Raw genomic sequence first — 13,782 nt, 5'->3', positions numbered from 1 at the left:
TTTGTATAAAAAAAAATATAAAATGGAGTTCAACAGTACAAATATTTGCAATGGAGGGACAGGACAAAAACATTACTCAAAGCAAATACCTACACCTTAACGATTCCAGGTAGCTTAAATGGACAACCCCATTTAAAGCACCCCTCGACAGTGTATTCAATAATAAGCTAATAAGAAAAGCTCCTTTGTGAAGTGAAGGCCTTGCTATTATTATTCACCATAAACACATTAATAATACATCCTTGAATAATGGCAGTAATAATAGCAGCATGCAAAAAGGTCAAGGAGTTCGGCTTCATTTTCACCTGGAGCTGAACTAATTCAGAACCTGCCTTAAGCCCTGTGTAAATGTCTTCGGATTTTTTAGGATTTACTTCAAAAGCCTGCAAAACCCCTGTGTATATTATTGCAACAGATGCCAAAGTTTTAGAGTCTATTGTATATTTGCTACACATGGAAATTGCTCCACCTAGTGTAAGAAGTACACGGACAACGAAAAGACCAATGTTCCCACTTTTAATTTATTCATCACATCATGAACAATAAATAATAAATAGCCAAGAAGCGGTGGAAAAAAGACAAAAATCAATACCACTCTCCTCTAGTCTTCCAATACATAATTAGGATTAACCACTAGGAAAGGGTCTTCCTCCAGAACAGGCTCTTCTCCTTCATCTGTGACCTTCTTTAGGCCAGTTTTGGTCAACTCTATGATGATATGGTCCTGTAATAAAAAAAATAAATAATAAAAAAAGTACAAGTATATAAAGTATAAAAGTATAAACATGAATAACACGAACAGTGACAAGACATTATCTATACATGTACAGGTCAACTAAAACATGTGATCCTTGGCTCACTTTAGAAGGTGAAGGTCAACAACCTAATAATTTTTTTTTTTTTTTATGTCACACTGTTGAGGCAGATTGTTCAAAATAAAGAAGTCCAAGCCATTTTTTTTGTTGTTGTTTCCAAGGAAGAGAAGTTTGCTGAATAGCTCCTTTCTTCATTACACATCTGTTATTTATTAAATCTAGTAATGGCTTAAATTTAAATTTGCTGGCCAGCACAAATTAGGTCATTATTCAGTCAAATTAAATGAGAACTTGAGCATTGAAGATGGGAGTATTTGTGCAAAATGTGTTTTTCCATATATGAATAACTTTCAAATCTTATTTTATGATAATTTCATGTTAAATGGAAGGCCTTTTATAAGTTAAATTTCCCTTGATTGAATATGAGGTTCATAAGAACCAAGTGCAAGTAGGAACTAGGTCATGGGAGATTAGACCGCAGTGGTCATAAGGCCACCTGAAGCATACGATTGGGGCGGAGGAATTTACTTGAGCCAAACATTTGATTTGTTAAAAATCACGATATACGCATCAAGTTTAGGAAATCTCACATCGATCTACACTCACATAATGGACCAACCGATGCAACACTCTCTCGATAAGATTCTTCCTGGCAATGAGGTCAGCCTCAGACTCAATCTCACTCTCAATTTCCTTCAGGTACCAGTTGACGAGCTCGCTCTTCTTTAGAGACGACTCTTCATCCACTGAAATACAGAAAGTCAGTTCCAGCTCACTTTCTATGATAAAAGGCACCGCGATTTCAGTTGTAAAAGTTCGTAGTGACTCACACTGCTCCATTTTCTGCATGTGCAGCACCAACAGGTTGGAGATTCGGCGGTACTCTGCGAAGGACATGCGGAGAGCCAGTTTGGCTGTAGCAGTCTTCTCTTGCCGCTCTGTCTCACCGGTGTCCATGGCCTCCACTGCATCGCCAACAACGCCATTTTGACCCTCCATCTCCCCAGTCAAAAGCCCATTCTGATCTACACGAAAAAAGGACCAGATGCTATGAATATAGAATCCTTATTCAAAGGAGAATCATACAATCTGATGACGAAATATGATAACCATTCATATCTTCATCTTGTTCCTGGTCAAAGTTGATATCGGGCGAGTCGACACGAATGATAGACTTGTTCAGGAGTCTAAATGCTTCTTTTACATGTTTAGGTTGAACCTTAGGCGTTAAGAAAAGAGGGAAATGTTACGTTACTATCACAAAAAAATGTAACGTACTCCGATATACGTGGTGGTCTGGGAAAACCCATCTGACGCCGATGCGGCCAGAAACGACTAAAGGGGGGGAAGGGGGGAGGGGTTCAGAATCTCAGGAAAGTCTGCAGTTTTCTAAACTGTTCACCATGTGAAGGGTTTCCCCAGGCTACCACACATTAAATTACAATTTACAGAGCAATTTCATTTCTGTAATACATGTATAATAGATGTATCAGCGTCATACTGAGAAAGCCTGCTGTCCCTCGCAATCCTCTTATTCTGATGTTCTTATTTTGTCTCAATATAGATTTTCTCGCACACTCTTAGCTTAGATTTGCTCATTATGTGTCTTTAAAATCCTCTTGTGATAGTGTGTTGTCGAAAGCATTGCAGAAATGGGATTAGAGATCACTAGAGGTACTACACATACGAACACGCGAGTTCATCCGACCTCGTCTGAGCAGTAGAGACGGGCCATGGCCTCAGACAGGCGCACCATGCTCTCCAGCTGCCGCACCGTGATTCTCCAAGCCGATTTGGACGTGCCGCCTCCGTCTCTCTGACGCAGTCGCTTGTACTGCTCCACGACAAACTCCTGGGCTTCTGGGGTGATCTAGAAAACGCATGGCATTATGGGCGTGTCAATGCAAAAATCAGTGCTTTGTGCGAATTGTTAGAGTGGTGCACAGACCTTTGGCTGAAACTGTCGGGCAAACAGTACATATCTCTGGATGTCTTTCGCAGCGTAGACACGTTCTACCGACTCCACATTCCTGGCATGGAGGTCGACAATCCGCCTGGCTATGGCGTAATCGGTCACCTAAAAACGGCAACGTTAGAGCAAAAACGCATTGTTGAGGAAAATTTTTCATTTTAACACCAGAGACAAGCAACAAAATTCAAACAAGAAGTATTGAAACTAGAATCAGCAAAGCTGTGTTCAGATTCACCTCGTTGCATTCGTCCACCAGAATGAAGAAGAGGTCAAATCTGGACATGATGGGGGCGGACATGTTGACGTTCTGCTTCAGAGACTTGGAGCGATTGTACCTGCCATCAATGGGATTGGCTGCTGCCAAGATTGACGTGCGGGCATTCAAAGTAGCCTAAATACACACACACACACACACACACACACACACACACACACGAAAAGGAGTTATGATCTTTTGAATACTCCGATGATTTAGAAATAATTAAAATAGGTCATCTCCAGTCAAGAACTACCATTCAGGATAGAACCATCAACCATCCCTTTAAAGAAATTAGTCTGTTAATATGGATAAATGGAGAAAAAAAAAATAAACCCATTCAATCCGACTATTAGGGTTGCACAAAAAAAGGCACAAAATGACGACCAGTTACAGTGCAAATAAATCCATCCATTTTCTGTACAGCTTATCGCACACAGGGTCACGGGGGACACCCTGGACATCGCGCACACACATTCAAACATTAAACATCACTATAAACAAATACAATGTATAAACTGTCATTCTTTAATAAGTAATACATTTTACATAACGTGGTACAAGAGGAATAAAACGTTTGACTGATATGTCGATGAGTTTTTTTTCTATAACCGCGTGTCCCAAAGTGTGTTTATTTTTAAACTTGTCCCATTCTTCAGCAGTAAACTTTGGGGAAAGCCTTTATTGTATTGTGCATCATTTAACACAGTCTGACTGGAGGAGAAAAAACAAACAAAAAAAAAAACAAAGTCAGCTACTCCAGTTTAATGACTTAAATAGATGTATTCACATCTGGACAGCCAGAAACACCATGTCAAATCCGACAGCACATAACTATGGACATTCCTGCTGATTGTCATCGCACACCTTTTCTGATTCTATACCTTGACTCCAGCCTTAGTGATGGAGATGGTCTGCTGCTCCATGGCTTCATGGATGGCCACCTGGTCCTTCAAGTCCATCTTATCAAACTCATCAATACAACATACTCCCTGATACAGGAAGTAAAAGGTAAAAGCATAGATTTAGCACAGTTTAAAACAAACTTCCAAACAAAAACAAAAAGTTTAGAACACACACACACACACACAGAAAAAGAAAGAAAAACTCCTGAACCAAACTACTTACATTATCAGCCAACATGAGGGCTCCAGCTTCTATGACAAACTCATGCGACTCCTCGTCTTTGACCACAGCGGCGGTGAGACCGGCGGCACTGCTGGCTTTACCGCTCGTATACACAGCCCTGGGAACAAAGTCTTCAACATGCCTGAGAGAGAGAGAGAGAACAATGAGGTGTCAATAGTTCCTTTATTTATTCATTTTTAAACAGTTTACTCAGAATTCCACAGCAGGGTATTGTGCTTACTTGAGAAATTGGCTTTTGGAAGTACTGGGATCACCAATAATGCAAACATTGATGTCTCCTCTTAGAGATGTTCCTTCCATGGTGGTCTTGGCGACACCACCGAAAAGCATGAGCAATATCCCACGCTTGATTTCATCATTCCCTACAAGTAGTTTTATCAATCACGAACACCACAATGATAAATATCTTTATACGAACCAAACAAATAGGGTTTGATACAAATACACTAACAATATTCAACACACCATGGATGGTAGGGAAGAGGCTGGTGCACAGGTTGTGGTAGAGGTTCTTGTCCTGGCTCATCTCAAACACTTTCTCCCACTCCTGCACGGTCATCTGATTCTTCACACTCTCTGCACTCTGGTCTTCCTGGCGCAGCTCCTGCCCTCCAAACTGCACAAAATGAACATTCAACATATTAACAGCATTTTCAAAACACAACCCTGTTCACCAAAAGCATGCACCATATCTTACACCAAGATGGTAGAAGTGAACATCCATGGTTTTGGGGGAAACCCATGGAGAACTCTAAGCCTAGTCCTCCTCACCCTGGGGTTGGTCGGAGCAACATTGTTTGCCAGAAAGGCGAGTCTGTAGGACAGCTCTCGGACTCCCAAAGCCTTTAAGCCTTGGATCCCATCAGCCTCAAAACCTTCCTTTCCAGTCACTCTGCTGCTAGTCTCTGCCCTGGTGCCTGCAGGACATGCATACACACACACATGAGGAGTAACACTAACACAATGTATTTCTAGAGCTTTCACCCAAATTTTCCCTTGGGGATCAATAAAGTACATGCATCCATCCCTCTAATAATACAAATGATATGTTTTTCAATATCATATGTTATGCATCGGGGTTGGTTTGGTGAAAGGGAAGTCTCATCAGTATTCTTCCAGGAACTGCATTTTACTTCTGAAGCAGCAGAGGGCCCTCAAAATTACAACCTACTCCTTTAAAGTACGGTTTTTACTCTGGAGATGGAATGCAGGACAGCACAGTACTCCGTCAGGTAAACATATATTTTTAAAAAAGTACCGTGATCCTTACCCGAGAGAGCCATGGCAGACACATCTGGGACCACAATGAGAGTCCCGGTGAAGTCACAGCGGTCTCCGGCCTGCGCGGCCTCCACGGCCTCGGCCCTCAGAATCACCTCCACGCTGCGTGGGATAGATCCCCGGGGCAACTCCGCCTGAGTCTCCTGAATACGCACCTGAAACACACAGCACTCTTCCACCCACAGGATTCTGGTGCTTGAAGTGATCGAGGTGAAGTATTCCCGACACCTCACATCACAAGTATTTCCTGTACTTACCTTTTGGAAGTCGACAAAGCGTGACTTATTGGTGTCCAGCATGAACCTGCGTCGGTTGGCACACACAGGGTTCTTGCAGATGGTAGGCTGCGTATATTTGAACTGCTGCTCCACATCTTTAATGATGGACTGGCAGTCGAGGCAGAGGAACGTACCACTCACCAGCTCTGGGTGAACAGGGTGTGTACGCACCACCTGTCCGCTGATACGCAGCAGAGTGCCGATACGTGCAGTCGAAAGCTCGCGGATCCTGCAGAGAAGGAACACGATACAGCAAAGTAACCAAATCTTCTGGCTTGTGGAAAAGATTCACAGAATCAGAGCCCTTGGTTGCGAGCATAGTAGATTATGCATGCTTACAGATACTTCAATTCAATCAGAAACCATCAAACATGTACAGCACACAAACAAACAGTTTAGTCATTTGTATTCTTAGGAATCGTGACGTGAAACGCTTTACTTTTGTCTTGAAGGAAAACCAGAAAAGGCCACGTAGAACTCTTTGGATGGTGGGATGTTACCGTGGTCCCGAGCGAAGTGGCGCACTGCTCTACAGAGAAACGGGTACACCCTAAAGAGAAAAATACACGCACGATTTCACAACACACGCTCAGGCTAACGATAAGGAAAGTAAGAGAGAAGCCAGCAGACACTAGAAGGGAGTTGCAGGACGACCTGAAAGCAGCAGGAACAACAGTTACACAGAAAACAATAAGCAACAATAAGTTCCTACACTTCATGCAAAACTCCTTCGCTGAAAAAGAAGGACAGAGACACGTTTAACATTTGAACACACGCATTTAGACAAAAATCGGCACTCAAAAGATCTTTTGAGGAATAAATAAATAAATAAATAAATAAATCCATTTACATGTAGATGTTTGGACCTCCACCAGTTTGAACCACAGTGTCAGGTTAATACTAAATCAGACTCACCTGTAGTACTCCTCCTGAATAGTGGTCGCCAGTTGTTGATTATAACGTTCAACGTTGGTGAAGCTCACAGTCAGAGTGTTTCTCTCTGGTCGGATCAGCTCCTGAGCTTCTGCTAAATACAGCGGGTCGCCAGTTTTATCCTGAAACCTAAATCGCATCAATGAAGAACAGAGTTGAGACTCATTTTCGGGCAGTCTTATCAGATTCGAATTACACACAGGGGCTAATATTCCTATACAAGCTAAAAGGTCAGAGCGCTGTTTAACACATGTGCAAAAAATTAAGATCATTTTGAAGAACACCACAGCTAGGCCGAATCTAAATTCTTTCCGATTATGGTCACATTTTTGCGTGACCGTAGAGTACTCTGAACTTTGAGTCGTACAGGAAAATGAGACACGAGACCCTTTTTTTCAGACTGTAGTTTGCAGTGGCTTTGGCTCTGGCTGCAGTGGTGCAACAGATGAGTCTTTGTCCGATCATCCAAAGATTATAAGATCAAATCCTGACTATGCCACAGCAATCCATGACTGGGAGGTCAAGAGAGGGTGTGAGAGGCATACGCTCCCTTTTGAGACTAGCCAAGTGTAGGCATCTATGAGCTCATGTATGGAGAAGAGGGAAGATAGTTCTTTCCTCTGAGTGTGTAACACAGCCCTGTAACACAGCATGAGCAGCAGTTCAAAAAGATGTGGTTGGTTGGCTTCATGGAACTCTTACATGGAGAAGGTCAAAGTTAAGACTCCCAACTGGTAGCAATTGTATGTTAGGGGAAAGATGGCTGATGGGTAGGAATTAGGCAAGACAAAATTAGGGAGAAAACAGGGACTATGAAAAATAAATAAATAAATAAATAAATAAATAAAGGAATAAATAAAGTTGCTCTGAACACCCTGCTGAAAAAACAAACAATAGAAACCATAACAGAAATTCAAATGGTTTCCACTACAAATACCATTACAAACCATTAAAATCACTACCGGTCCTTAAATGATATCCACAAGACATAACATTCCACTAATAGAGGACAACAAATTACCAGTAGAGATTCACAGTGGCCATTACAGTTTCCATTAAAACCAATACAATTCCCATTTCAGCAGGGCATTGGTTCATACTGGTAAATTAGACAGACATTGTATACACTATGATATGATCAGTTTAAGAAAGGAAAAAGGGTACCAACAATAAAAACGAAAGCAGATACACGCACTCACGCATTTTCCATTTCAATGGCGTTTACACACAAAGCGGATTTTAAAAGGAGCACGAGCGCCCTCTACAGGCGCAACATCGCATCTGCAATCATTTATTTATTAAATCCCATAGAGCGACGGTTTTAGGAATCGTGTTTGATTTGGAAAATATTTCATTCAGTCTGTTCACTCTGACTTTGGACATTCATCCCAAACCGACTCAAACCCAGCAGTCAAGCCCCGACTTACTCCTCCAAAAACTCTAGGAATAGTTTTTGGCATTTCTCGGCGAGGTCATCCCGCACGTGCACGCCTGTGTTGGTGGTTTCTGTCGCAGGCTCCATTTCCAGCACCGAGATGAGAAGAGATGAGAAGAGCAGAGAAGAGCAGAGAAGAGCAGAGAAGAGCAGAGATCCGCCTCTGCACCAGGAAGCTGTGCTCCAGGGGGCACAATGAAGCGGCTAAATGAAGACACCTGAGCACACCTGCACCCTGACGGTCACTGATTGGCTCCCAGATTTCCGGAAATTTCCGACATATATCTATTTCCTTTATTAGTGATCCATGATAAACTTTAACCACACTTTATCCTGATTGGTTTAGATCTTTATTTAAAAACAAAACCAGTTTGGTTGAATTCTCGATTCTGATTGGTCAGAAGGTGTTGATTAATTTCCTGTGACAGCAGCTCTCATGCTGCCTTCAAATCCTCCACAGGAGTTCACCTACGAGCTCAGAGGTCGCGATTACGACGTGGTGTGTGTTCGTGTGTGTGTTCGTGTGTGTGTTCGTGTTCGTGTGTGTGTGTGTGTGTGTGTGTGTGTGTGTGTGTTTGTTTTTGTGGTAGAATAAATGCAGGGCGTAGAAAAAAAAGAAAAACAATCAAATTTTTTATTACTAATGTTATCGTTTCTATAGTAACAGCTTGTATGGTGGACAGCGGACACAGCACATACATGAAGACTAATATTAAACAGATTAAGAAAAAAAAAAGTGTTGACATGGTGAAGACGTCTGTAAGGAGACTTTATGGGAGGAGTCTCTAGTGACAATGCTTTGTAACAGTCAGCAAGCATGACAAGATTTTATTTTATTTTTTTAACTTAATAACTTTAAGAGAGAGAAAAAGAGGGGCTGGTTGGGGAACCATTGTTTATAGATGCTACAAGGTAAGTGATAACAGGAACTAACCTGTTTGGCAGATGTTCCACAAGATGACATTATAATTATACACTGTTATAAAATACAAAGTGCTATTCTTTAATAATAATAATAATAAAAAAGACCATTCTTGGCAAATTGCTGTGGTATAAAAAAAAAACAACAACACTTTGCTTTTATAGGAAATAATCCCCTTCATGAACCATTCTCAGTACGCTAACTGTATTCTGGCTGTTTATCACTGGGATTTTTTTTTATGTTTGATTGCCAGATGTTTCTCAACCCAACAGTGACATTAAGAAAAGTCTCACTTTTGTGAGATACTGTATACACACACACACACACACACACACACACACACACATATATATATATATATATATATATAAAATTTACATCCATATACAGTATCTCACAAAAGTGAGTACAACCCTCACATTTTTGTAAATATTTGATTATATCTTTTCATGTGACAACACTGAAGAAATGACACTTTGCTACAATGTAAAGTAGTGAGTGTACAGCTTGTGTAACAGTGTAAATTTGCCGTCCCCTCAAAATAACTCAACACACAGCGATTAATGTCTAAACCGCTGGCAACAAAAGTGAGTACACCCCTAAGTGAAAATGTCCAAATTGGGCCCAAAGTGTCAATATACTCGGCAGGTGTGCATTATAGCTGACACCTAGATGAACACGTTACAGTTGGTTATATGACTGTAAGTCATTCCCTTCAAATGCTATTGAAGTTAGAATCGTGTTTAACAATGTCGTATGTAACTTTAGAGACGGTCCCTTAATTTCTGCATATCCGCAAATATCGAACGTCCAACCAACTTTATTCCAGTACGTAACGAGTGTGAATTTAATCTACCGTATTATATTTCTAGATAACTCTATTTTTTAAAAAAAAATTTCAAAACCCAACAGGAATGCATTTTTATAAACGTGTACTTTTATAGGCGTATAGGTGCTCGGGCCCAGACAGCCTCTGTGCTTTCTAAGCTGGCGGAGGTGAAAGACGTTCAAGACAAGTTAAGGGCCAAAGAGACAGAGCTTGCTAGTGTGGAAAAAGAGCTCGGCAGCTTAACTAACTTTTGTTAGAGAGAACGAACGGTTTTTAATTTTCCCTGGTAGGTATCGTCGTCTGAAGCAGCAGCTGGACCTGAAAACTGAAGAAGCTCAGATACTGGAAACCAAACTCCAACAAAGCTCTTTCCACAAACAGCAGGAAGAGCTCGAGAACCTCCTCAAGACCATTAGTATACACACACACACACACAAAATCTGTGGACGCCTGCATGTTGTAGTGATCAGCATATGTGATTGATCATCACTTTAATAGCACAACGTACATTAATAATCCAGTGTATTCTAATATACAGCAGATGTGATGGGAGAGTTTGCATGTTCTCCCCGTGCTGCGGGGGTTTCCTCCGGGTACTCTGGTTTCCTCCTTCAGTCCAAAGACATGCATGGTAGGTTGATTGATGTCTACTCTAAAGTGTCCGTAGTGTATGAGTGGGTGTGTGAATGTGTGTGTGATTGTGTGCCCTGCGATGGATTGGCACCCTGTCCAGGGTGTACCCCACCTTAGGCTCCAGGTTCCCCGTGAAAGCCCTGAAAAGGATAAGCGGTATAGAAGATGGATGGATGGCTGGATCGATTTATATATATATATATATATATATATATATATATATATATAATGTATAATTTTTTTGAGTGAAGTTGAGTGTCTGTTTCAAAAGGAAAGCAAGGAGACGCTGAAGAAGACAAAGGAGGTGCAGAAGCAGGCGGAGGAAAAGTACAAAGTCTTGGAGAACAAGATGAAGAATGTCGAGGTGGAGAGGGAGAAAGAGCTGAAAGCAGCGCAGCAGAAACTCAACCAGGCAAAAAGCAGAGCAGACGCCTTCAATAAGAGACTCAAGGAGAGACAACAGGTCCTATAGTCGTTCAAATAAAAAAGCATTTTAACGACGACAATACAACTGCTAGCAGTTGCATTGTGGGACACTACTGTGGGAGTTTTTGATTTGGTTCTGCGCACTCCAGCTATATTTTTTAGACCACAGATTGACACCTCAGGTGCACTTTTAATAGTCCCAGAAGTGGACAAATCAGACAAATCAGAACCCAGGGATAAGAAGATTGCATGTTCAGGCACTTGGGGGTTTTAAGAAAAGAAAAAAACAATTACTTATGAAATGGCGCACTTATATAGCAATTTTATCCAAAGTGTTTTACACTGTGTTTCATTCACCCATTCACACACTCCAATGGTAGCAGAGCTGCCATGCAAGGCGCTAACTTGCCATTGTGAGCAACTCGGGGTTCAGTGTCTTGCCCAAGGACACTTCGGCATGTGGAGTCACGTGGGCCGGGAATCGAACCGCCAACCCTATGATTAGCGGACAACCCATTCTACCACCTGATCCACAGTGCACCCGCCGTGCTGCGGGGGTTTCCTCCAGGTACTCCGGTTTCCTCCCCAAGAGGAAATACCCATGTCCAAAGACATGCATGGTAGGCTGATTGGCATGTCCGTAGTTGATGAATGTGAATGTGATTGGCACCCTGTCCAGGGTGTACCCCGATGCTCCCTGGGATAGGCTCCAGGTTCCCCATGACCCTGAAAAGGATTAAGCAGTATTGAAGATGGATGGATGGTACAGCTGCACTAGTTTGTTTGTCTATTTATTTATTATTTTAGGGTTTTGTTTTTTTTGTGGATATTTTGCAATCCAACTCTGGTTACTTCACAAACCTTCACTTTTAGTTACGAGTTTATATATAACGTACTGTGTACTATGTAATTTGCTGTATACCATGCTATATGTGAACAATGTTAAAATGTCAAGATTGAAGAAATTCTGCTCTGTCTGGTTTCTCTCCATCACACACTCCCAAGTTTATACATTGAAATATAATAATTTGTATTATTCTCAACAAACAAACTGATTCAAATGAATACAAGTTGTCTGAAATGTTTTTGTTTGTTTGTTTGTTGCTTCCCTTTTGTAGTTTGTGGTCGTGTCACTGAAAGACGGCATGTTCACCAACGCCGACGTTCTGTTTAAGACCAAGTTTGTGGACGGGATCTCTAGAGGGACATGCACAGCTCAGACACACGAGGGGGAAAGTTCTGGGCCAGCGCGCACACGCTTCTTTATTCTAAACGCACACGTATACTTGTGGGGGGTTTTTTGTTTTGTTTTTTTTACATTACTTTGTAAAATTTACAGGTGACCCTGATTTGAATTGCACTTTTTGTGACAGTTGTCCTGAAACTGTGGTGCATTTGTTTTGGCACTGCCGATTTGTAAAACCGTTGTGTCCAAATGTTTGAGATTTTATTACAAAGAATATTGACGGCCAATTTATGTTGCTATGGGAACATTTATGATTTGGTCTTTTGGAGAACTGTAGAGCCAAACGCAGACAGGTTTATATAATAGCTTCCATTTTATTCTTTTATTGGCAAAATTCCATTTTCACAAATAAAAGTTTTCCTGTAAAACAACAACAACAACAACCCTGTGTTCTATCTTTCAAGACAGAAACGGAACATTATTTTAACTCAATACGATTCTCTATGAAGCAAAAAAGCAGTTCAAACTTTGAAAATCTGTCAACTTTTCAGTATCTTTATATAGATCTACATTAAGCCCCCTCTAGTATGAAATTGTTTGTTACATCTATGATGTCTTTTCTTGTATTTTCAAATATCTGTAAAAAAAAAAAAAAAAAGTGTTTTAATCAAAAAATAAAATTAAAAAAGAGCAAATAATAATAATAAACAATCGGTTACAGTGCGATGTCCAGTGAAAACTTCAACTTCATTTGTCCATTTTCAGAGAGGGATGAAGTGTATTATCATTTCATCAGTGACGTCAGAAAAACATTCAAATCAATTCAAACGATATAGACTGGTGAGATCAGCTGTGTGCATGCAGCAGCTCAGTATAAAATCTTCTGTATGTCGGTTAGTGACATTAATCAAGGAATTATATAACCGAGACAATACTCGGTTTAATCTCTTATTTTAAAATTGTGACCCGAAATAAAGTCACCCAACTGTAATTTTCCTTGTTGTTTGTGTGGAACCACATAAGGGTAGCCTTCATCTTTTGTAGCTTTAGTATATTTAACCTGGAAACGGAAATATGGTACAGCTTTAAAATAACTTAAAGTACTTTAAGGACTGCTGATCTGCCGTTTTAGCTTTACTTTAAAATCTAATTAAAGGTACATCATGTGCACCCTTGATATAGTACCAACACAGCAACATTTGGTAGCTATTTCTGGGTGTCTAATGCCATCATCATCATCATCATCATCATCATCATCATCATGTTGGTTTAATTTACCAGTTTCATGGATAAACCTGTTATGGAAGTAGATCCCAAATGGGGATTTCTTGTAGCGCCTGTTATTTCAATTCTTTTAAAAGTATGTTCGTCATGACATTCCACATGATCAAGGTCTGTTTAATGAATAATAGAAAAAAAATTACACGTAAAAGGGCATTATGAATAAAAAAATATTTTTTAAAAAAAAACTGCAGAAAATAGAATATTTCTCACATGATAATGACTTAAATGTCTTGATTTTACACGAATTGATAGTGAAGTAATGGGGAGAAGGGGGTGGGGGGGGGGTTGTTGCTAGGTGTTGTTGCTAGGTGTTGTTTTTTTGAATATTAAAATAGAATAGAATATTATGCTCACACAGTGACGCTTTTTTTGAAAAAAAAACA

General features: G+C 40.6%; 1 protein-coding gene across 1 annotated transcript; it reads right to left on the bottom strand.

Moving 5' to 3' along the window:
- Nucleotides 1–330: 330 nt before the first annotated feature.
- mcm6l (MCM6 minichromosome maintenance deficient 6, like) lies at nt 331–8,264 on the bottom strand. Its single transcript, XM_053652192.1, has 17 exons — nt 8,112–8,264; nt 6,667–6,813; nt 6,191–6,301; nt 5,731–5,980; nt 5,463–5,628; nt 4,964–5,109; nt 4,658–4,808; nt 4,413–4,554; nt 4,172–4,313; nt 3,928–4,035; nt 3,023–3,178; nt 2,764–2,892; nt 2,524–2,685; nt 1,926–2,034; nt 1,646–1,840; nt 1,422–1,561; nt 331–724 (listed from the first exon to the last, which is right to left on the bottom strand). The coding sequence occupies exons 1-17, from the start codon at nt 8,204–8,206 to the stop codon at nt 602–604; spliced, it is 2,472 nt and encodes an 823-aa protein (XP_053508167.1). The 5' UTR covers nt 8,207–8,264; the 3' UTR covers nt 331–601.
- Nucleotides 8,265–13,782: the final 5,518 nt, after the last annotated feature.

Source organism: Ictalurus furcatus, chromosome 20, assembly GCF_023375685.1.
Source record: "Ictalurus furcatus strain D&B chromosome 20, Billie_1.0, whole genome shotgun sequence".
Classification (NCBI taxonomy): Eukaryota; Metazoa; Chordata; class Actinopteri; order Siluriformes; family Ictaluridae; genus Ictalurus; species Ictalurus furcatus.
Note: the sequence above shows the minus strand (reverse complement) of the source record. Positions and strands in the feature narration are given on the sequence as shown.